The 23874-nt window shown below is 24.7% G+C and overlaps 6 protein-coding genes across 7 annotated transcripts; 4 read left to right on the forward strand and 2 right to left on the reverse strand.

The window, feature by feature from the left end:
- Positions 1-435: 435 nt before the first annotated feature.
- Positions 436-2119, forward strand: Phax (phosphorylated adaptor for RNA export). The gene is made up of 4 exons (XM_017909945.1): positions 436-557; positions 815-1430; positions 1502-1777; positions 1854-2119. Exons 1-4 carry the CDS (start codon positions 507-509, stop codon positions 2117-2119), a joined length of 1209 nt encoding a protein of 402 aa, XP_017765434.1. The 5' UTR covers positions 436-506.
- A 2009-nt stretch (positions 2120-4128) lies between these two features.
- Positions 4129-9699, reverse strand: mute (gon-4 like protein muscle wasted). Its single transcript, XM_017909935.1, has 14 exons — positions 9336-9699; positions 8948-9241; positions 8590-8861; positions 8337-8512; positions 8064-8263; positions 7662-7979; positions 7409-7601; positions 7148-7277; positions 6382-7037; positions 6159-6315; positions 5535-6090; positions 5204-5432; positions 4247-4975; positions 4129-4179 (listed from the first exon to the last, which is right to left on the reverse strand). Exons 1-14 carry the CDS (start codon positions 9521-9523, stop codon positions 4129-4131), a joined length of 4149 nt encoding a protein of 1382 aa, XP_017765424.1. The 5' UTR covers positions 9524-9699.
- A 1625-nt stretch (positions 9700-11324) lies between these two features.
- Positions 11325-12554, forward strand: LOC108554595 (ejaculatory bulb-specific protein 3). Its single transcript, XM_017909925.1, has 2 exons — positions 11325-11487; positions 12397-12554. The coding sequence occupies exons 1-2, from the start codon at positions 11325-11327 to the stop codon at positions 12552-12554; spliced, it is 321 nt and encodes a 106-aa protein (XP_017765414.1).
- A 2570-nt stretch (positions 12555-15124) lies between these two features.
- On the forward strand, positions 15125-16903 carry CSP6 (chemosensory protein 6). Its single transcript, XM_017909957.1, has 2 exons — positions 15125-15333; positions 16706-16903. The coding sequence occupies exons 1-2, from the start codon at positions 15150-15152 to the stop codon at positions 16900-16902; spliced, it is 381 nt and encodes a 126-aa protein (XP_017765446.1). The 5' UTR covers positions 15125-15149; the 3' UTR covers position 16903.
- Positions 16904-17423: 520 nt separating this feature from the next.
- Cdc10 (cyclin-dependent kinase 10) lies at positions 17424-22833 on the reverse strand. Of its 2 annotated transcripts, none has more exons than XM_017909955.1 (7): positions 22762-22833; positions 19556-19802; positions 18872-19026; positions 18186-18786; positions 17809-18105; positions 17592-17725; positions 17424-17516 (listed from the first exon to the last, which is right to left on the reverse strand). In XM_017909955.1, the coding sequence occupies exons 2-7, from the start codon at positions 19563-19565 to the stop codon at positions 17481-17483; spliced, it is 1233 nt and encodes a 410-aa protein (XP_017765444.1). In that variant the 5' UTR covers positions 19566-19802; positions 22762-22833; the 3' UTR covers positions 17424-17480. The 2 variants fall into 2 exon arrangements, with proteins under 2 accessions (XP_017765444.1, XP_017765445.1); XM_017909956.1 differs by having other exon boundaries at positions 22746-22820.
- BTBD9 (BTB (POZ) domain containing 9) lies at positions 20662-23120 on the forward strand. The gene is made up of 10 exons (XM_017909952.1): positions 20662-20999; positions 21084-21236; positions 21313-21502; positions 21593-21848; positions 21908-22040; positions 22130-22267; positions 22359-22489; positions 22552-22680; positions 22754-22940; positions 23030-23120. Exons 1-10 carry the CDS (start codon positions 20670-20672, stop codon positions 23084-23086), a joined length of 1704 nt encoding a protein of 567 aa, XP_017765441.1. The 5' UTR covers positions 20662-20669; the 3' UTR covers positions 23087-23120.
- Positions 23121-23874: the final 754 nt, after the last annotated feature.

Below are 23874 nucleotides of genomic sequence, written 5' to 3' on the forward strand. Positions count from 1 at the left end.
TTCTTTTTGTAAATTGGGATATAGGTAAAAATGTTTATATATTTAAAATATAACAAGTATTCGAAAAATTTAATAAAATATTCAAATATTTTTGAAGAAATTATAAAAAAAACTCATTTATTAAAAAAGTATCTTAAATTTACAGTATACGTCATATTTTAAAATAAATATTACTAGATGATTTCAATAAATATATAAATATGTATTAAATTTATGGAAAGAACATAAACACTAAAAATTTTGTCTGATAGCATGTGTGGATTTTTATACTTATTTAAATTTAGCCATCTACTTTTCTATTAGTTAAAAAGGATTAGATTGAGTCATAAAAACCACTAAATAGAAAAGTAGAGACTATACAGTTGTGGTGGCGACAATGATAGAATTGTGAAAAAACTATCGTTAAGATTGCATAGAAAAAAAGGACTTCTTTGGAATTATTGGGTGACCATAACTTTATTCGATAATTATTTGTTACAGAAATTGTAACTTTTGAAAAAGAAAGTATGGAAGCGGAACCTTTAGAACTTGAAGATGGTGAAGTTATAGACGATGAGGTGAAATATTGTATAATTTCATATTTGACAGGAGTCTAACCTATTTTAACCATAAAGACATTGTGTTTCAATATTAAAATTCATAGTTGAATTAAAATTATTTTAGTTAAAATATATTATTTGAGTGAAATTATTTTTTTACTCTTTATACTTATAATATGTTACTTTTATAGAATATGTTTTAAAAATCAAATGATAAAGTTATTTTTATAATGATAAAATAAATTTATTAATTATTGTAATATATTTTTATTTAGGCAAACGATATCGAAACGTATAATGTTCTGGAAAGACCTCATGCAATTCCAAATAAAGAAGAAAATGTAAGAATGGGTTACAGTGATGAGTCTGATGATTCTGCAGATTCTGAAAGTGACTCTGATTCAGATTCTGAACATATCAAAAGTAAAAGACCTAAATTAAAACTAAAACGATCTAGAAGTATGACAAAAAATTGGGGGGATAGAAATGATAAATATAAAATATGGTGTACTCAGTTACAAGAAGAATCTTTAACAGAAGATTTAGTCTTATGTGGTGTAACAAAAAAATGGAATCAAGAGCGTAGTGTTGAGAGTTATAACATTCCACACCATTATTCTTTTAATGGTACTTGGAATATGGAGCATCGTAATAATAATAGTTCAGAAGATGAAAAAGACAATGAAAAAAGACTAACAAATAAAAGAACAAATTCAGATAGAAGTAATGTTAAATTGAGATTAGGAAAAAAGCGTAATTCAATGGATATAGATAATCAAAAAGGAAATGCACGAAAAATCGCAGATTTAAGTACAACAATTGAATCAACTGATGCAGATGTAGCTACTGATATAACATCAAAACTTAGTGAGAAAAAATCTCTTCTTATAAGTAAGAAATTTATTTTGATATTAAAGTAAAATATGTATGCGTATAATTATCTAAATCTTTATATCTTATAGGAAGGATTGTAAATATAATTGGTAAAGAAAAAGCTATTGATTTTTTTCAAAAAACCAAGAAGATTGAAGAAGGAGGTGGTCTTTTAATAATGAATGGCTCTAGAAGAAGAACTGCAGGAGGTGTATATTTATGGTTAGTAAAAAATGATAAACACATCCCTCAAGAAAAAATACAAGAGATTTTTTATTATGATAAAAAAAAACATGCTGAGCAAAGAAAAGCTGATGCTGTTGCAAGAAGACAGAAAGCACAAGAACTAATAAAATGTTTAGAAAGTAAGTTACCTTGATATATAATAATAATGATTTTTTATAAATATAAATTTAACAAAAATATTTTTAATATGTATAGATGGTTCTGAGAAAGATCTTCCTGCTTTATTAACTAAGGCAGAACTTTCTACTAGAGAAATAGCAGAAGAAGCAAGATTGAGGCGTGGAGAAGGCATGGATAGAATGCCAGTTGATTCTGATCGAACAATGACTAATCCACCACCTAGCCCTGTAACAGATGATCCAGATCATTCAGAGCATCCACTTGTACAAAGGCATGTTCAAAACTTTGAAGATGATTTCCTTGATATTGGAATAGACATAGACAATATGGAAGTATTTTAAAATATTATAATTTCTTTGTAATATGTATTGCGCAGATAATTTGTACAAAACCAAGTTCTAATCTTTACAAAATATCTAAACACATACATTATGTGAATACAATTTACATAATTTGTACGATTGCCTACAATATACATAGATAAAAATCATTGGTGTGATCAAATAATGATCAGTCCAAATTATTGCAACGACGTTCCATATTGTGATAAAATAATTTATCAAGTGTACATATTATGGTAACATACTTTGTTATTTTCTCAGACTTTGAAAAACAAAAAATATTTGTATACTCTTTTCTTATGTTTCATTTAACATGTTTGTATTTATTATTAAGATGGATGTAAAAAAATGTAAGAGACGTAACAAGTATGAAGTTTCATAGAAATTACGTTAACATAACATATAAATACTCATGTTACCGCATTTTTATGAAATTTTCATCGTTGAAGATTATTTATGTACATAAAAGTCACTGTGAAAATAAATATTAGACTATTTGTACTTTGTATAATATAATGAATGAATTATCTCATATATAAAATTTTACTTCGTATATTACATGACAATTTAATTTTTTCAGTTATCAGTGTTACAAAATATATAAATTTATGGAATATTACAATGTTTTGATCTCGGTTAAAATTTGTTTAAATGTTGCAACAATTAAATACTTAAATAATAATTTAGTTACTTCATTATTAAAATAAATTAAGTTTAGTTAAGTAATTAACTATTTACTTATATTAGAAAAATCACGTAAAATAAGACTGAATTATTTAAAACTTTTACATAAACCTTAAAAATTATAATTTTGTGTTAAATTTAGGATATGACCATCATACAATTCTAAATTTAATAATATTTTTTTTACGAAATTATTATCCTAATCGTTATTATTTCTTTATGATTTCATATTTCAATAATAAAATTTCACGCATATATTTTACATATTTGTTATAAAATTATAGAATATAGGGAGAACAAGGGTTTAAACATTTGTATAGATTTTGGAAAGATAAATAGATGACTTTATTTTTCAAAATTATTTTTGTAAGTAAATACAGAATTTTGAACAATAGTTACATGTAAGTATACAAAATAAACGATTAATATTATTTCATATACATACTATATTTATTCTTTTATATAATATATTGAAATACATAATTATTATAATACAATACAACAAGAAATAATCCTGGAATTAATTTAATAAGTAATCTTTTAATCATAAATCATTGAAGTAATATTTCACAGATTCTAATAAATATGGTTATTACAAGATTTGTAAAGAAAATCCTTTTATAAACAAATTTTATGTGTCTGCTGTATACATAAATATATATATATATATAATTTGTGTAACATAATAACAAACTGTTCCATGCATTATACATGTAAAACATTTAATAATAGTTTAAAAAATAGTTTTTCATAAACCTATTTCATTCATTTCTATAAGTTATTTTATAAAATTAAAGGTAATATGATATAATTTATACAGCTTTATAATTTATAACTTATGAGTATCATACTTCTTGTAGAATATTTTAATATTATGTTTAAATACAAGCTTATGAAATGTTTTATAAATTATGATGCAATATAATCAATTATTATTTTTGTCTTCTAAAAAATTCAAATTCATTAGATAATGTTTAAATAAAATTAAAAAATTCAGATTATTACTATAACTGATATGTTCCATATGCTGTCATTCTTTGTTAAAGATTTTATAAATAAATACATCGTATTATATTTATTTATAATTTTCAATGCAAAGTTATTTATATAACCGATGAAAACAAATCTATAGTTTAAATTATAATTAAATAAATTATATTATATAACTTACTTTTAATTAACAAAATATATTTTTATATTTTCATTATTATTACATATTTAAGTATATAATATTTCATAAGGACATTGTCTATTTACATATACTTATTGAATAAGATCTTGAAACAAGTTTTAAGAATATTATTCTTTTTTTAAGTAAAATAATATTACATCATTTTTTCTAATAAAGAGAGAAGAATGTCACACCTTTTTTTAACCTACGAAAAGATATTATTTAAATACATATGTCGAAAATAGATATGAAATAATATTATAAAAACTTACTTGATTTATTGTACGATTTCCTAATGTTTTACTAACCATAACCAGTGAATTTTCAGAATATTCTTTTTTAATAGCTTGCAACAGAATCATATCTTCTTGTCGTGTCCATGATTTAGTGTTTAAGTCAATATCATTTTTTGTTTCATCAGATGAATCAACTTTATTTCCATTATCACTTGTCATTTCAAGTTCGACATCTGATGTATTTTTTACTGCTATTTCTTTAATAGAATTTTTATCATCAATAAATACACATTCATTTGATTTCATGTGAGTGGTAGCATTTGAATCTATGTACTCTAGTTTTGCTTCTTTGTCATTTTTTTTCTCTTTTTTATTCTTACATTGGGATATACGCATTTTTTTTGAATTTCTGTTCATATGATTGATTTCACTTCCAGATCTTTTTAAATTTTTCTTTTGTTCTGTAGATTTTGATGGAGACTTTATAGTTTTTTTAGACTTCATAATTAATTTTTCTCCTTCTTCATTTTCTTTGGAAGGTGAATTTTTAGATACACAAGATTTCTGATACTGTTCATCAGCATGAAATTCATTTTTTGAAGACTTTCTTCGTTGTTTAGATGAAATAGATGAAGAAAATTTATCAGTAGTTTTTAAAGATACACGAGCAATATTCTCCAATTTTTCTTCATCAGCTCCAGGAAAAATAATTTTAGCAGGTCTTAAACCTTCTGATGTTTGGAGGTAAATTTTTCCATTGAGGAACTGTGTAACCAAATTTTGTTAAATATAAATAAAAAATTTGTATGTTAGAAACATATTAAACAATTTCATATAATACACGTGAAAATATTAATTTTTATTTAAAGAAATATATTAATGAGCATTTAATCTATGTATTTATTACTTATAATTCATTTTTATACTTTATTTTTACTTGTGGGATGTATTTAAGATTATTCCACAAAATAAATAAAGAAAAATATAACATACCCTTGTGCCACAAGATACACAATGTTCAGAAATATTTTTACATTTGGATTCATCATTATTATGACAATTGCATTTACAATTTTCTCCACCATAAGGATCTTCTTGAAATGCTAATACAGGTAATTCTATATTTTCATATAATTCAGGTGCATCTTCAGTATAAAGTTTATTTTTATCATGTGGTCCTACTGGGCAAGTTAAGTTCTCAAACATATGTGACGCAAACAAACTAGAAAATAATGAAGTGTACAGTTAAATACCTATAACCTAATTTCTAGTAGCTTTAAAAGTTCTAATATGTAGTTACTAATAACATTATTATCTGCATTACCTTTCTGGCGGTTTGGCAGTAGGTAATATTTGTAAAAATAAATCCATAACTAAAGGATGTCCTTTGAGTATGGGGCTCATGGTTGTATGAACATGTTCTAATGTTATCTGTGGATCAGATGAAAGTTGTGCAATAGCTTGCATCATTTTTGCTATTCGAGAAGGTTGCTTAGCAAAATATATTTGAGCTACATTAACAAATTCACTCATCTTTTGAAGCATTACATATTCCACTGATTTATTTATCATTGCCGCTTGATGTGGTTTCAAAAACAGTAAAAAGTCTGTACAAAGCTCAGGATATTCTCGCAATTTTTTACATACATCTTGATACAAATTAATTGTCATTGCATCTTTATCTTTTGCAGTATTTTCCATAATTTGTTTATTTTGTAGAGATCTTAATGGATTAGAAAACGATAATTCGTTTTCTATCTGATTGATACTATCTAATTTTTCACAATAATCTAAATATAATTTTACCACAGATCGTAATGTTTCTGGATTATTAAATTCTAATGTCAAATGTAATTTTTGAAGATATGATGCTGCAAATTCTATATAAAATAATATAAGTCAATGATATTAAGTTTGAATATGTTAAAATTATTACATAGACACGTACTCGAACCTCTTTCTTCCTCATTTAGTGGATTTTCAGACTCTAAAAGCCTTTTAATATTTTCTAGTTCTCTAGCTTCCTTAGCTTTTTTTCTACTAATAGAATCTTTTTTAATAGTTGTACTAGCTAACATTAATTCTGCTATTTCATCTTCATTATCCTGAAATGAGGTATAATGCATAAAAAATGTTCATTTAATTTTACTAAAATAGATAATTTTACTCACAATTTTAGGCAGAGCTGATATTTTCTCCAAAGTTTTATCTAACTCATTTTTTTCTCTAGACTTCAAAGTATTGCAATTGTTTGATAAACCCTTTGGTCCTAAAACTTGAGCCATTAATTTCATATTTTGAGCACTTCTTGTTTTTGCTAATCTGGGTGTAGTTTTTCGTAATTGTGGTAATTCTTGAACTATTTCAGAAGACTTTCTAGAAAACTTTGGATGCTTAGATGTACTTAAGTTTGTAGATGCATCATTCTGAACTTGTTTTGAATCATCTACTTTTTTTTCTTTTTCTTCTTGCATAGTTATAACTTTTAAAGAATTATTAAAATGTGGTATATGGTCTTTAATTGACATATCAGAATGATGTAATTCAATATTGCTTCCATTATTTAATATATTTTTCATAATTTCAGAATTAGTGTTTTCAGTTGTAGATAAATTATCATTTAATGTGCTTTTATTTGTTATCTTCTGATTTGTAGTAGCAGGTAATATTTTTGATACTATATTAACTGGTGGATTACGTGAGAAATGAGTATTACAAGCAGTAACTTGGTTCTTTTTTCCATTTGTAAAACAATCTTTCTTCATAATATCATTATATGAATTAAGTATATGTTTTTGCTTTAATACATCAATTTTCTGCTCTGTCTGTATAAACAAACATAATAGAATAAAAATAAGTAGTAATAACAATATAATACAAAAGATAAATTGAACATTATACATTTTTATATAGTCATAAATATTTTGTATTAAATATTTACATTATTAAGATAAGTCTGCCACACTAAAGGTAAAAGATTTATTGGTTGATCTTTGGGAGCTTTGAGATCACATTCCAATGTTATATAATGTATTGTTCTAGGAGCACAACATTTTTCAAAGTAATGCTGTAAAAATATTTATTTATCAAGTTTTGTTATATACAATATGTGTGTAGGTGAGTGCATGCGCACATACTCGTGTATTTGTTCAGTGAATATCATTTAATACATATATTGCTTATGTATATATTACTTACTTTTATTGGATTTGCATCTTTTGCGTTTCGACGTTTTTGTATGTGATGTAATAATCCTTGAGGTTCTCTGCATGGTACTAAATATTGAATAATTAATTGTGCTGCATCTATTAATTGAAGTTTTTTACTTTTAAATTTTCTTGGTCTGGATGTAACAAAAGGAAGGAACTGTTCTAAACCTAATGCAATTAAACTGAAAAAAATAGATTTCTATGAAACACACGCTTTTTTATGATATATGCCATTTACCTACCTTTCTTCAGATTTTAGATATGGAGATCGCATAAATTTATTTAACTCATTTCTGAATGGCACTTCAGGCAAGAGTTGTGGATACATTAAAGCCTTACTTTCCATAAATAACTTCTTTAATTCCGGGTGAAATTTAGGAATATATTTCCACTTATTTGTAAGATATATTTTCTTTACCATATCCTCATCAGCAATAGCTTTTTTAAAATCTTCCGAAAATTTGTTATCCAAGAATTTACTTTCCCAATCAGATACTAATTTTAAAGCATCTGGTAAATTTACTACATTGTATGCAGAATTAGGTCCATTACTTAAATATCTAATACAAATAATATAAGTAATATAAAGTTAATATATTTACATTATATATTCATAATTGATAATTCTTTACTTATTAACATACCTTATACTATTTAAATTTTGTTTACATATTTTCGATTGTGAATGTAAATCTAGGTTCATATAAGTCATAGCAAAATGTTGTACCATTAATTGTATATGCTGACGAAATTGAACAGCTAATAACTCTCGTTGATTCGGATTTATTAAATTGGGAAGTTCAGGTTCTTTGTAAGGAGGTAATAAATCTGTTACAGAACAATACTAAACTCCACAATTAAAATTGTAGTAAAATTGTATGTTTAACTAAAATATAAAAGTTATATTGTTGCCTTACCATCATATTGTTTTCAATTGAAGAATTTGTATTTTCTGGAGATTTTCTCTTCTTTGAAATTTCTTGTTCCTGTTTTGAAAAAGTATCTGTAAATTCAAATAATTCTGCAATCAAGTTATTTAATTCTTTACGTGTAACTTTAACAGCTTTATCAGCCCGTAACTCTTCTTTATCCACTGTAAATATATTATTTAATTTATTCTAATAATCTATAAAGTTTAAGAAATTTACAATATATATTTATTACACATACAAAAGTCTGTTTCTTCGTCCTCTAAAATATTATATTCTGGATCTGCCTCTGGATCATCTTCTACTATAGGTTCTTGAGTTAGTGGCTGAGTAAATTCTTTTAAAAAATTATCCCAATCTTCATCTACTTCACAGTCCCAATCATACATATCAGTAGTTATATCTGGTGGAATAAATGCCTGCTCAATTTGTTCCAAAGGTGTTTCACTTAAACAAAGTTTTGAACGTGTTCTTTGACCAATATTCTCTTCTTCTGTTGGAACATAAGGAATACTAAAATAAAATAATTTTAAAGTCACTAGAATTCTATGAAGTCAAGTATTATTTATATTATCTAAAAATATTGAATTTTAATTTACCCAGGAATTTTAAAAATTCCTTCTGGATCATATTGAATATATGGTGATTTAGGCTGTTCAACTAATGATGAATCACAATTATTTGCAGGGGTTGAGGGTTGAGAATCTATATCACTATTTATAGGATTTTCTACTTCCCTTTCATCATCACTTTGTTTATCTTGTTCTGGGTTATATTCTTCATCAGAAGAATCTTCTGGTAATTCTTCTTCAATTAATACTTGTACTTCTGATGAAGTTTTTTTTATTGGAGTAATGGGCCATGGTATATTAACTTGAGCAGCTGCTAATTCTCTATATTAAAATATTTTCATTTTAATAAATTATTTTATATGATCATAAGATATATAATATTTTATTTCATTAATATATTTCATTAATATTATACTTGGCTTTAGCCCTCGTTAATTTTGGTTCAAAAGGTACATCATTCTCTGTGTCATGAAGGCGATTTTTAACCATTGCCATTACATGTTCATTGGTAATGACATGTTTCAAAATATTTTTTACATTTGTAGCTGTTAAATTAGTTTTAGCTGCTTTAGCATCTAGTTGTCTTTCAATTTCTTCTTCCATTTCATTAATAACTGAAGAAGTTTCTTCGATAGTATCTCTTTTATGTTTAGTGGAAGGTTCATAATTATCAACTTCGGAGACGTCAATTTGTAAAGCGGCAGTTTCTGAATCTGAAGATTCATCACTATTAACATCATTAAAATCAAAGTTAAATGAAAAGGATAAATTGCACTTCCTTGGCGATTCATTCAAAGAAATACAAGAAACAGATGGATCTTCTTCAAGAATATTCTGTTTTAAAGATTCTTCCTCCCTAAAATGATTATAATTAATAATTAAATAGAATTATTTTTTGCATTATATAAAATATGAATTCTATTTTTCGTTATAAAAAAATAGTGAAATAATAATTAGTATATGAACTAACATTATCGTTTTATCATAAATGTGTCTCACAATTAATGGTAAATTGATAAATTTATCATTCCCTTACGTTGCATAACATATTCGATTAACAAGTTTTACACATTAAAGCTGTAAAAATAAAAGTATATTTGAATATATATATATATATATATACATATATATTCATATTATAAAAAGATTTTTAATAACATAAAGGAAAATAGAAAGTAATTTAATAATTGACAGGTTATATGTAAGATTTAGTCATAATTGTATTTGCATCTATTTAAATAATTCGAATTATTTAGTCTTATCATTAAAGCTTATTTATTAATTCAGGGATACAATATTTAATGTTTAACAGTTTTTTGTTATTCATTATTATGATCTTTTACGACACATGATTTCATTTTTGCTAAAATGTAAAAATTAAACATAAAAAATGAATACGTGCATTTAAATTATTAATCGAAACTATAAATATTTTTAATCATGTCACTAATATTTAAACAATTATTAAGTTTTGATGCATTAATATGGGTATTGAAAATCACGGCTTATATTTTAGCTTAGATCAACGAATACTCTTATTAACTCGAATACAGTTTTGGCAATTTTTATCTTATTTAAAATTTATAATTTTTTTTGCATTTTAATATTTAAAATTTTTAGTATTTTTAATTGATAAATAAAAAAGAAATTTCTTGTATTTAAACCTGTATACTAATGATTAAAAAAGAATTACATATGCCAATCAATAAATATTTATAAATATAATATTGCACATATCAAATTTGAATAGTTTATTTAAAATTAGAATTAGATTGTCCCATTTCATTAAAATATTTCATATATAAATAAAAGTTTATAATAAAATGATAATAAAGATTCATATAGTAATATATAATTTCATTTTGTACGAAAATTTATAATATTTTCCCTATTTTTTTATTATTACTTTTTATTTTCTATTTCAATTTCAGGCGAGTACTAGTGTTTTCTTCAAATTTATATAATTTTTTTCATCAAATCTATATATGTTAAAAGTTACATTGTATTTCATTATTCATACCTTATGTATAATTAAAAATTTGTCAATATTTAAAAAAAAGACAATATTTTTATTACTAAAATGAATAAATGTATTTAATGATATTCACTCTTATTTCAACACAAAGTTGAAACATTAACAAATCATTATCTACAATGTCATTTGTGAAAAGGAGGAAGTTGATGTTATCAAGATCTTTCGGAAATTGCTTTCCATGAACAATTTAGAAAATCTATCGAATTATTCTATCTGTTTACATACATTTATCACCTCTAAACAGGGAACAGAATATAAGGACAAGTTTCGTTCTTCAAATAAACAGTTTTGCATCGATTGTGAATTGGTATAGACGGAACAAAGCATATAATTTAATTTTTCCTTTTTTTCTCAATATTTTGATAAAAAATGAAAGTACAAATTTTTTTCCTTTTCACTATTGTCATATTTACAAGTTATATCAAAGCGCAAAATATTTCAAATCTCGTGAAGGATCGACAGTACGTACAAAAGCAGATCAATTGTATCTTGAATCTGGGACACTGCGATTCTATAGGAAGGAAAATTAAAGGTAAAATTTAAAATATAAGTATTTAGTAAACCTTTAATTTCCTTTTTCTATTCTTTTTCTTTTCTTAAATAGAAATAAAAACCTTTATTCCTATCATTTTGTTATATTATATCAATTTTTACTTAATAGCATTTTTTAATTTTTTTAATTTTCGAATAAATTTACGCTAAAAATTCAGATCAAATTTAAAAATTATTGGATTCAAAATTCAAATAAATAACAAAAAAACACCGAAATCTTAGTATTATTTTGTCACATTCATTGATTATAAAAATTAAGAACAAAAGTTAAAATTAAAACAGTATTAAAATTTATTACTTCGATTTTATTTCATTTCGTTATATATGCACATATACAAATTTATCAAATCAAATACTGTGATAATATACAGAAAAAATAATGTGCTCATTTCACGATTTTTAAAATCAATAAATCTTACATCATGTTTTTAAAATCAGAAAAGTTTAATGTTCATGACTAACTTCATATGTTATTTCAACAAATACTTCAAATAAAATTTTTTACCGTAACTATAATTTATTATTGACAATGAATAGTGTTATAATGAATTAAAATATATATTATAACAATAAAAAATAAAGTATGAAATAATTTTATGTTGAAAATAAATAACAATATATTAAAGGCATATCAAAGAAATTAAAAAATGAAATAAAAGACATCACTGAAATATATTTGAATTTTCTGTTTTGTCGCTTCACCAATAACGGTTACGTGTTATAAATACATACGCTTTTGTTATGATTCATGAACCATGTTTATCGAGCAAAAAGTATATTCAACAAGCAGAATCATCATTTTTCCTTCTTAACATGCAAATTTAGAAGGTCATATACAGATTTAATAATTTGTTTATATTATATACAAATACTATTACCGTTCTTGCAGAATTGTTGCCAGAAGCGGTGAACAATCGTTGCCAACGTTGTACGCCTCGACAAGCTACACATGCACGCACGTTGATAGCATTTATGCAACAAAATTATCCCTATGAATGGCATTTAATTCTACAGCATTATGCAGCAATACAACATTATACTAATTAAAGTAAAAGTGTACTCTTGAATAACAATAATTGACCATAGAACAACCTATTAAACGGATTTCCTTGAAGAAATTTTGGAACGACTTTGAAAATATTTTTCACAATAATAATTACTTTTGTCTCTAAGAATCGACAAACAATTAGTTAAAATATGAAATCTATCTACTATGAATTTTTATATTGTGTCAATTCTTAACACTTTATTTACAAGTCTCAGAATATTTCGTCTTTTTAATTTTGGAATTTATCGATATATTACAATAATCATATATATTACATCAAATCAGATGTAAATATTCATAACAGATATAAGTAGTGTCTATAAATGGAATAACCATTTATATTTTATTAATGAGACTCTAAGTTAGAAATATGCAACCTTTCGTAACTATGACAAACAAATTGTTAAGATATTGTTTAATAAATTGTTAGAATATTGCTTAATAATACTTTTCATTCTTTTCCTAGAAATTTCGAATAATCCTTCAAAAATTCAATATCTGTGTACAAAATAGAATATAGAAATTAAATTGTCATTAGTACAAAATGTTTTTGTAACTATACTGACTAAGACTTAATGTACTAAATGAAGAAGCTAATACTATTTCATATATAACGTTATGCTATCATTTCTTAAGTGACATTAATAGCTAATGGATTTTTAAATATTTATGCAACGAAATACTGCATTTATAAAAGTAAATTGCAAATATAAAATACAAGAAAAGTGCTAATTACTTTTAAAGTTTTCAAACTAAGAAGGTAATGAAAAAGAAAATTATTTTTCATTTCATTTGTTATGAAACATAAATGTTAAAAATGATACTAAACTTTTAAATAGTAGTATAGATAGTATTTTTATTCTATTGTATGCAATGTTAACATTTAATTATTATATTTTTAAATTCTTATTACTTATAATAAAAGTATTTCTACACGTGATAATTTTATCGTGAAAGTGAAACGCAAAATTTAATTACTAGAATTTACAGTCACTATATACATATGTAAATTATGATTGAGAAATAATAACCCACGAATTGTATAAAATTTAAATGTGTATATTCGTTAAATGAAATTTAAGGGATAATATAGAAAGCTTATACAATCAACTTGCAATACAGTCGAATGATGAAGTGGATTGGAGTCGCGATATGGTTTGCATTTCAATTAGTGTGATGATTCTAATGTCGAAATGAATCTACAAGATATGAGCAGAATATTCTGTAAGTCGTAGATCGATGGGTAATAGGAGATTCCACGAAATAAAGACGCCAAGTAAAGAATATGTAATAACGTTCGATTGGCTCACGTAATTTCAGGTTTATTTTATAATAAAAGAAATAATTTTTATATTTAAGAAAATAAATTAGTTTTAAACTAATTTTATTTTTGATTAATCTGAAATAATCTATTTCTTTAAAATATATAAAACAAAAAATTATTTTAATTAATCTTAATTCATCAAATCAATATAGATGATAATAATATACAACCTTGTCAAATTTTTTGAAGATTACACTGTTGAAGAAGTTTGTCCAATTCCGTATTTGGCATTCTAAGATTGCTAAATATAAATCTCATTGTAGTTTTATCATTGTATTGTTATTGATAATGATCCTTGACAAAACATGCAACGTAAATAGACGATGGTCATCTTTTAAATACGGCGAAGAATAATCTCTTCATTATTCTTGATAATATGTCGTACTGGCTGAGTTAACTACACTAGCGGCATTTCTTTATTTTGCATTTGTCTCCTTTCTTTTCATTTTACCGATTCTTTCTTCTTGCTAACTGCATCAGATACTGGATGATGGACAACTCGAGGTACTGAAGGATGGCCCATGTAAATTTAACCCAGCAGATTTTGATTGAATTTAACCGAAAATTACTGTATTTTTATTATATTATTGAACAATATCTCTATATATTTGTCAATCTGCACACGAAGTACATTTTATGTAATTTAAGATGCAAACAACAATCAACATAATAAAACATTCTTTTTCTAAAAAAACTGATTAAGTGCTATAATATGAACTAGTTTAATTATCATTTATATTGACAAAATTTTATGAAACAAATTCATGGTCAGTTCAAAGATATTTCATAAATTCATTTCAACTTGTGCTTGCATTTTATCAAATTTTTTAATGTAATAACAATATATGAATAATATATTATTAATAATAAAAGCATTTGAATAAATTAATAGAATAAACATCGATTACAATGAGATAGTTAACGATTGTAATAAAATCTATTCATTATATCTTTTTATATAATTTTGTTTATTTCTAATAAATTATATTTTAATACTCCTACTCTGATATCCTCGTTCGGTGGTACCGTTTTAATGTATATACATTTTATAAAGGTGCGTGTAAAATACTTGACTAACGCGTTTATCCACTCCCTCCAATGTCCTCTGTGTTCAGCTATATAATTCGACAGCTTGCTTCAACAGCTACAAAGAGCGTTTTACTTTCTGCTGCAGAGGGTAGCTTTTAAACAAGACCATATCCGTTGGTTTAATTATCATAGATATTAACTTATGGTGATTAAAAGTGGAAGAACATACTTTAATTACAATATGAAAATTTGTCTCGTACTATTTGCATTGTTTGCAATTGTTTGTGTAACAGCAGAAAATTACACTACCAAATATGACGATGTGGATGTTGATAGGATTCTACAAAATAATCGTATCCTAACTAATTATATTAAATGCATGCTGGATGAAGGTCCGTGTACCAATGAAGGCAGAGAATTGAAAAGTGAGTATAAAGATCATTTTCGTAAAATTAATAGTTAATTCTTCAAATTTAATTTAATCTTTTAGTTTTATTAAGTGATATATTATAATTTCGCTTTATTCTTAAGTTAAATTATAAGTTGTTATTAATTTAATTTAATTATATTAATTAAATTATATTAAGTTTTAAGTTATTTAGAATAACTTTATTAACTTAACAATATTCTTTGATTTAATTGCAAATTGATACAAGTTTTCAAATTACTCAATAAATTGAACAAAAATAAAACGATATAACCATTTATATTAAAATATGATATATCACTCGTTAATTGTGCTATTTGAAACTTTTAGAAAGATGTAAGACATAAAGAGTTTTTATGGTAATATTAAAGATGTAAATATCTTTTATAATTAAATGTTTATGTATTTAAATTTTGTTTGGACAACTCCATTATTAGCGAAATATAAATGTTATTAGTTTATGTAAATATTATTGCTAGAATTTGGAAACCATTACTTACTTCATTTACATAATCATTTTTCCTTTATTTGGAATTGTTCTCAATAAATAGAGAATTTTGAGTTTGCTGCATTTCATGACAACTGTTTTAAAACATAATACATAATACAAATATTTTCCGTTTTGAAAACGCTTTACTATTTTCCTTTTTCTTCGAACTTCCACAATCGATTTTTGAAATTAAGAACAAAACAGTATAAATAGGAAATTATATTTATAAATAGATATATATATTTTAAATTAACGAAGTTAATAAAGTAGTTTTATTCAAAAATATGACCAAAAGTTACGTCGGTTTCGTTTGTAAGTTTCTATGTGCATCTACTGCAACGATTACGACAGAGTTCAATTCACTCTCCCTCTCTTTATTACATAACTTGCTTTGAACTTTCTCATTTGAATTACTTCGAACTCTCTTAAGTAACATCTATGTTGTTATTATAGCGTATTATATCAAGTGAAAGAAATTCGAGAAAAAAGTAATTAGAATATTCTTATGAATTCGTACCTTATTTAACAATTATGAAAGAGTAAAATATTATAGTAATTTATTTCACATTTATTTTAAATAAACACAATAAAGAAAAAATAAATAATTAGAAATTTATCTATGAAAAATTTGGCAAAAATGATTATTAATTCAGTTATGTAAATTTATTAATATTATTTATATTACGATAGGTTACACAAATTATTAATTTACACGTAAAAAATAATTACAAATCACTATAATAAAAAAGTTTTACTATTTAATTATTTAAAATTATCTTGTTATATTAAACCTTCGTGAAATAATTCATAAAATAATTATATAAGATTTTTATAATAAAAATATAAAAATATTAAATAATTGATATGTTTACTGTTTTAGAAATTTTACCCGATGCTCTATCTACAGGATGCAGTAAATGCAATGAAAAACAGAAATATACTGCAAATAAAGTAATAAATTATCTGAGAACTAAGAAATCAAAGGATTGGGAACGACTTTCCGCAAAATATGATTCAAATGGAGAATATAAAAAACGTTTCGATAATCTATCATTGCAACTTACCAAAAACAGCTGAATTTACGTTTACATACCTAAAGAATGAATTATATTTTTACAGTAAAATATGATAAAAGTAATAAAATAATTTACACATAGAGATTATTATAGACATTTGATAATATTTTTGTTATTTTATATTGATGAGCTCATGACATTAAAACTTCATATATTAATCATATGCCGAGTCCATATATTTAATTAAACATTTTCATCATATTACATTAACTGTTAATAAAAAGTATTTAGAAAAAATATATATTTATTTTTTTTAACGCGTTTATACTTAGTGAAGCAATATATGCTTCATGGGGATCTTGTACTGTATACATTATATCATGCTTTCTTAACGATAAATATCGCATAGTCTTCTATTGCACTACTACACTAGTCTTTTTTTCATCTAAGTGCAAACACGTTAAATTATTTTTTAAATGTTCATTAATAAAATTCATTTATTTAAAAGTCTATTTGTGAATGAATTCATACATTGTGAATGAAGGATACAAATCGTAATGAAATATTTGTAAGTCAGAATCGACGAAATTTGGATTGTATTTGAAACATAAATAAAATCTTGCTTTTATTTTATCAAATTCATTCAACTCGCCTCTTTTTGACAAGCGAACCAAGCTGAAAACAAAAAGAGGATACTTTCAGTTTTAAGATATCTTATTAAAGTCATGATCATGTACATAAATAACTTACGAGATCTGAAATTGCAGGTAAATTATTAGTCTGATCTATAACATTTGTTTCTGGCTCTCTAGTTTCTTTTGGTGGAGCAGCTTTTTTCATATTTCTGTGTTGTGGAAAAGTAGGCATAAGTTTGGGATCACATGCTATGGAAAAATTAAATTCAGTAACAATTAATAATTTTAAAATATAAGGATTACTATAATATATATTGATTTTTATTACTTACGTAAAGGAGCTTCTTTAAAATAGCTACTTTGTAAACATTCTTCTGCAGTAGCTCTTTTTTTTGGATCATACATGAATAAGAAATTTAATAATCTCAAACCAGCAGCACTTAACCATGGAAACCGTTGTTTTAAATTATTATACGGTTGTTGTTTTAATGTAAAGTTCTGTAATGCTGGAAGCATATTAAACTCAGGCCAAATTGCTTCACTTGGTGTACCTAGTAAGTCAACAATTAATTCTAACTGAGCAATTTCTGACCGTCCAGGTAATAAAGGACGATGTCCAAGTAATTCTCCTGATGAAAATACCAATAAAATTTAAATTATTATATTAAATATTTTGATATCATATATAAAGAAAAAAGAAAAGTTTTACCTAAAATGCAACCTGCAGCCCACATATCAACAGAAGTCGTTTGAGTTTTTGCTTGTAATAAAAGTTCTGGAGCTCTATACCATAATGTTACTACTCTAGGTGTCATTGGCTTTAAAGGCAAACCAAACCACCTAGCAAGTCCAAAATCAGCAATTTTTACACATCCTTTATCTGTCATAAGTAGATTTGAGACTTTCAAATCTCTATGTACGATAAAATTATGATGCAAATAACGCAAACCCTTTAACACTTGTAAAACAATACATTTAACTTGACTTTCTGAAAATGGAGCTTGCATGTTGTCTAATAAACTTGCTAGGTCTTGTTCACAATATTCCATAGCAAGAAATATGCTTTCTAAACTTCTCCCTACTACTACTTCCCTTAAATGTACAATATTTTCATGACGACAAGATAAAAGAACAGATATTTCTCTTAAACCGCTGACTGGTAAACCATCTTTTTCATGTTCCATTCGAACTTTTTTCAAGGCTACAACTTTATCATTTTTAGTATCTCGTGCTCTGTAAACAATTCCATAGGTGCCTTCTCCTATACGATTTAATTTTTCAAATTCAGATACAAATCTGCATTTACCTAACTATAAAAAGAGAAACATGTACTAATTATTCTATTATAATAAATAGAATTAAAGTTATAACCAAAATTATTGATTAAATCGTTACAATATCTTGTTCTGGTATTTCCATTGGCTTCCCAGTCAAAAATGATGTTAATACTCCCCTTCTAGTTATTGGTGCTGATGGGTCAGGGCCAGATTCAGATGCAGTCTTTTTATCAGTATCATTATTTTCTATTGATTTTTTCTCCAGTGTTTCGTCTAAAAAAAATTATTAAAATCTTATATAAATTATTTATTAGCTTTCACTTATTAGTTAACATAGCTTTATTTAAATCAATATTTATAAAATGTCAATTACTTTAAACTATTAGTATTATTTAAGAAACTGTTTAAAATTAATTATGTATATTGAAGGAGTTTATGTATTGTAATTTATAGTTAATCATAAATTAATTTTAATTTGAATTATTTTAATAAAGAAAATGTTTAAAATGACAATTTTTTCAATAAATTTACATTTAAATCGTGTCAAAATTCAGTTCCATTAATTTTTACATTTGAACTTAAAATTCAAACAATATTATCAGTTTCAAGTATAATATTGAAAATATTGGTAATAGATCTAAGTTTAAGATTCAAATAAATTTCTGAAAATCGTAAAAAAATGTAATTAGTTTAATATACAAATATCTGATAATTTTAACTAAAGTATAATAAATAAAAGAATTTAACTATTAACCTAGCATAACAATGTTTATATTACGATTCTATTCGAGTAAAGTTATACCTTTTGTCATTGTGGTCTAATTTTTTCAAAAAAATAGTTCCAAAACTGTATTTATTTTCCTCTTTAACATTCGTATTTTAAAAAAATGTAGATGCAGAAATTATCTATTGCTTAACTTGACCGGGTACAACAATTTTTAATAATCTTCAATATTTCATTTGCACCATTGAAAATATAAAAGAGAGATTCGATAGGAGTGTCTAGTTTCATTAAGGTATTACCCTTAAACGCTATCTTGTGTTACATCCTAAAAAATAAAATTGAAAAATTAATGTTTATATTACTATTAGTATATGTAAAGAAAAATAATATTACTTAAATACTATAATCTATAATATTAATTTTATAATCAGATCTTATACTTTTAAGAGAATATTTCATGTATTGTATCATTTATTTATGCATATTATGAAATATATTTCTAATAATATATTCATTTACGATATATTGAATTTATATTATTTTATACTATTTTTTTGATCAGTCATAAGTGTATGTTAAGTTTTTAATTGTATACTATTTCACGTAATTTATTATTTTTTGATTACATTCATTTCAATAATAACTTAAATTTACCTATCTTTAGTAACCGTAAGTCTATGATATTTATGTTGTGATCGATATGTATCACTGGTGAAAAATAGTACAAAATTTACCGTAAAATAATGTTTTAATAAAGTAGATGTGTTTTTATTTTTATGTTACAGATTTTCTTAAGATTTATTTAGTTTTATACAAATTATTTCTTTATTCTTCAAGAAACTAATTGTGTAGTTTGAATTCAAAATCTAAAATCGTAATCAAAAAATTAAAAGTTAATAATTAACTTTTATTTAATAATTGATAGTTAATAAACATTAAAAATTAACTTTATGTTTATTATTTAGCGATTACAAAGTTTTTGTGAAATTAATTTATTTTTATCTTTTAAGTAAGGTGAATAAATAAATGTCAAAAGAAAACATAAATGTACTGAAGTATTATGCTACTGTTGTTCGATATTAATAAAGTGTTGTATTTACCAGTAAGAGATAGTTTTTAAAAAAAGGGAAAAAGAAAAAACTTGACTGACAAACAATTGCAATTTTATATTTGGAAGATTAAAATATAAAAAATGAGTTCACATCATGAATTGCACATATCTGTTGAACATTCAGTTTCTGTTGACATAAATCACATCTGTACACTTTCTAAGGATATTGGTGCTCTTTATCTCTCAGATGATTACTCAGATGTTACTTTAATTGTTGGTGGACAAAAATTGAAAAGTCACAAAATTATTTTAGCTGCACGTAGCCAATATTTTAGAGCTCTTTTATTTGGAGGTTTAAAAGAATCTACTCAACACGAAATTGAATTAAAAGATGCTAATTTAGCAGGGTTTAAAGGTTTGTTAGAATACATATACACAGGACAAATGCCTCTTGCAGAGAAACGTGAGGAGGTATTATCTTGATTGATTATTAAATCTTATTAATTCTTAAATATATTTAATTTTTATTATTTAGTTAATTATTATTATTCCTAGGTGGTATTAAATATCCTTGGATCAGCACATCGTTATGGATTTTCAGAATTAGAAACCTCTATATCAGATTATCTTAAAGAAATATTAAATATAAGAAATATATGTCCCATATTTGATGCAGCACTTCTTTATCAACTAGAATTTCTCATCAAAGTATAAACATTATATGTATGATGATATTCGACTAGAAAGATGATTGATAACATTCAATGAAATTAATCTGTTTTAGGTTTGTCATAAATATATGGATGAACGTGCATGTGAAGTAATGCAACATGAAAACTTTTTGCAATTAAGTGCTGATGCTTTAAATAAACTTATTTCAAGAGATTCCTTTCATGCACCAGAGATTGATATCTTTTTAGCTGTAGGAGCATGGGTAAAAGCAAATCCTGATCCAGCTTATAAAAGTGTTTTAGGTAAAATATAAAAACAAAAATATATTCTAAATATAATTTTAAATTATCTTTTATAATAATAGTATTCAATTGATTAGAGAAATTTTGTAGATAAGGTACGATTAAGTTTAATTTCAATCACGGATCTCTTAAATGTTGTTCGACCAACTGGACTAGTTTCTCCAGAAGCAATCTTAGATGCAATAGCTGCAAGAACACAAACACATAATTCAGATCTTAATCACCGTGGTCGACTACTTGCTGATTTAAATGTTGCCCATCCTATGTACGGTGCACAAGTTTTACAAGGAGAAATGCGTGGTTACCTTTTAGATGGAGATACAAATAATTATGATATGGAAAGAGGGTAAATTGCTGAATTTATTTTTTAAGATATTCATCTAAATGATGTTATTCTTTTATCAGGTACACAAGACATACCATTACTGAATTACGAGAACATTGTATTTTAGTTAAATTAGGAACTCAGTGCATTATCAACCATGTTAAAATGTTACTTTGGGATAAAGATATGCGTTCATATTCTTATTATTTAGAAGTGAGCCAAAAGGAAAAAAATATTTAATACATAACCTTTATGGTTAACTTTTTGTATTGTAATTGTTTCTTTTCCTTTTATTTTAATAGGTATCTATGGATCAAAAGAGGTGGATTCGAATTATCGATTACACAGAATACTTTTGTCGTAGTTGGCAATACTTATACTTTCAACCAAGAATAGTTCTTTATATTCGTATTGTTGGAACAAATAATACTGTCAATAAAGTAAAGTCATTATTAAAAATATTCATATTTTATAATTTATTGCAAAGAAGCATTCAAAAATATTTATATTCTATAACTTCTATTTTTTAAGGTTTTCCACCTTGTGAGTTTTGAAGCATATTATACAAATCATACAGAAAACCTTTATGATGGTTTTGTTATTCCAACCCGGAATGTTGCTATTATGGGTCAAGGTGCAACTGTTACAGAAGGTGTTTGTAGGTCTGTAAACTGTTATATATATATATTTCATGCTTTTTATATCGTGAATCTTTTAAATCTAGATCTCGAAATGCTTTATTAAATGGTGATACATCAAATTATGATTGGGATAGTGGGTACACATGTCATCAAGTTGGATCTGGTTCTATTCTGGTACAACTTGGTCAACCATACGTTATAGACTCTATGCGGTATAGATTATTACTTTACATATAACAAACAAGAAAATATTAAATTTTCTAACACATTCATTTACATGTATAGATTACTACTTTGGGATTGCGATGATCGTTCGTATTCTTATTATATAGAAGTGTCTGGTAATTCTCGAAGTTGGATTTTAGTTGCTGATAAAAGGAAAGAATCTTGTCGTTCATGGCAAACAATACGCTTTACTGCACGTCCTGTCGTTTTTATACGTATTGTTGGAACACACAATACAGCAAATGAAGTAACTATCTGTAAATGCGCGCGCACGCGTGTCTGTGTTTTGTTTGTGATTTGTATATATAGAGCATGTAAAGTACTTTTACTTTCTAGGTTTTTCACTGTGTTCATTTTGAATGCCCTGCTCAAGGAGATGATGATGATGATTGAACTGCGTAAGAAAAAATGAAAAGAAAATGATCGAGAAGAGACAAATTCTACAAATAGGAATATATTATGGGATAATTAACCGTTTGGCTACAAATGATTGTGTAAAATTTCATTACTTCAGATTATACATTAAGTATTCAATTCTTGGTTCATTTAAATATTCTAAATTAAAGGTTTAAGTGCTTGTATAGTATAGTAATATAAGTTGTGATTGTAAAAATAATTGTAAAATCATTCTTTTAATTAAAATAAATTTTTAATTTAATGAATTCTATTTTCATTAATCTCCTTATAATTAAAAAAGAGAAAAAGACTGTTTTGCAAACTGTTTGGTAATATTAAGATTATACAAATTTATTCAAAATATTCAATAATTCGTAACAGAAAAATATTGATTACAAATATATTTTGCATGACACAAATAATGTTCTAATAATTCCTAGTTTATAATAATGTAAAGATATATATTCTCGTAAAATTAAACAATTTAATATAAATTACTGAGAAGTCAAATAAACAAATAAATCACAATTAATAAATAGATATAAAAATTAGAATTTATTTTTAAGTGACTTGTAATTTATTTAATTGTCTAAATTACATAATTATATCGTATATTCAATTAAAATTATCTTAAAATTTTGAAAATATCCCTAGTAATTTTATCCTTATTTGTTGATTGTTTAATTTGTGTATAGTGTTATATAAATTATAATAAATTTAATATAGAAGAATCTTTAATCTTATGATTTTCGAAGTTATCAATTTTAAACTTTGATCTACAGTTA

The sequence above is a fragment of the Eufriesea mexicana genome, unplaced genomic scaffold (genome assembly GCF_001483705.2).
Source record: "Eufriesea mexicana isolate 0111107269 unplaced genomic scaffold, ASM148370v2 scaffold38997, whole genome shotgun sequence".
Lineage (NCBI taxonomy): Eukaryota > Metazoa > Arthropoda > Insecta > Hymenoptera > Apidae > Eufriesea > Eufriesea mexicana.

Excerpts from the sequence above, each read along its gene's own strand:
- Phax (XM_017909945.1), top strand. The coding sequence starts at position 507 with ATGGAAGCGGAACCTTTAGAACTTGAAGATGGTGAAGTTATAGACGAT. Across the intron at positions 1,431-1,501 it reads GAAAAAATCTCTTCTTATAA|GAAGGATTGTAAATATAATT; the intron begins GTAAGAAATTTA and ends TATATCTTATAG. Across the intron at positions 1,778-1,853 it reads ACTAATAAAATGTTTAGAAA|ATGGTTCTGAGAAAGATCTT; the intron begins GTAAGTTACCTT and ends TAATATGTATAG.
- mute (XM_017909935.1), bottom strand. The coding sequence starts at position 9,523 with ATGGAAGAAGAAATTGAAAGACAACTAGATGCTAAAGCAGCTAAAACT. Across the intron at positions 8,264-8,336 it reads CAATTGAAAACAATATGATG|TATTGTTCTGTAACAGATTT; the intron begins GTAAGGCAACAA and ends TGTGGAGTTTAG. Across the intron at positions 4,976-5,203 it reads GTGTATCTTGTGGCACAAGG|TTCCTCAATGGAAAAATTTA; the intron begins GTATGTTATATT and ends TTGGTTACACAG.
- LOC108554595 (XM_017909925.1), top strand. The coding sequence starts at position 11,325 with ATGAAAGTACAAATTTTTTTCCTTTTCACTATTGTCATATTTACAAGT. Across the intron at positions 11,488-12,396 it reads TATAGGAAGGAAAATTAAAG|AATTGTTGCCAGAAGCGGTG; the intron begins GTAAAATTTAAA and ends CCGTTCTTGCAG.
- CSP6 (XM_017909957.1), top strand. The coding sequence starts at position 15,150 with ATGAAAATTTGTCTCGTACTATTTGCATTGTTTGCAATTGTTTGTGTA. Across the intron at positions 15,334-16,705 it reads TGAAGGCAGAGAATTGAAAA|AAATTTTACCCGATGCTCTA; the intron begins GTGAGTATAAAG and ends TTACTGTTTTAG.
- Cdc10 (XM_017909955.1), bottom strand. Across the intron at positions 18,787-18,871 it reads AAATACCAGAACAAGATATT|TTAGGTAAATGCAGATTTGT; the intron begins GTAACGATTTAA and ends CTCTTTTTATAG. Across the intron at positions 17,726-17,808 it reads TTTTAAAGAAGCTCCTTTAC|CATGTGATCCCAAACTTATG; the intron begins GTAAGTAATAAA and ends ATTTTTCCATAG.
- BTBD9 (XM_017909952.1), top strand. The coding sequence starts at position 20,670 with ATGAGTTCACATCATGAATTGCACATATCTGTTGAACATTCAGTTTCT. Across the intron at positions 21,237-21,312 it reads AACTAGAATTTCTCATCAAA|GTTTGTCATAAATATATGGA; the intron begins GTATAAACATTA and ends AATCTGTTTTAG. Across the intron at positions 22,041-22,129 it reads CATATTCTTATTATTTAGAA|GTATCTATGGATCAAAAGAG; the intron begins GTGAGCCAAAAG and ends TTATTTTAATAG.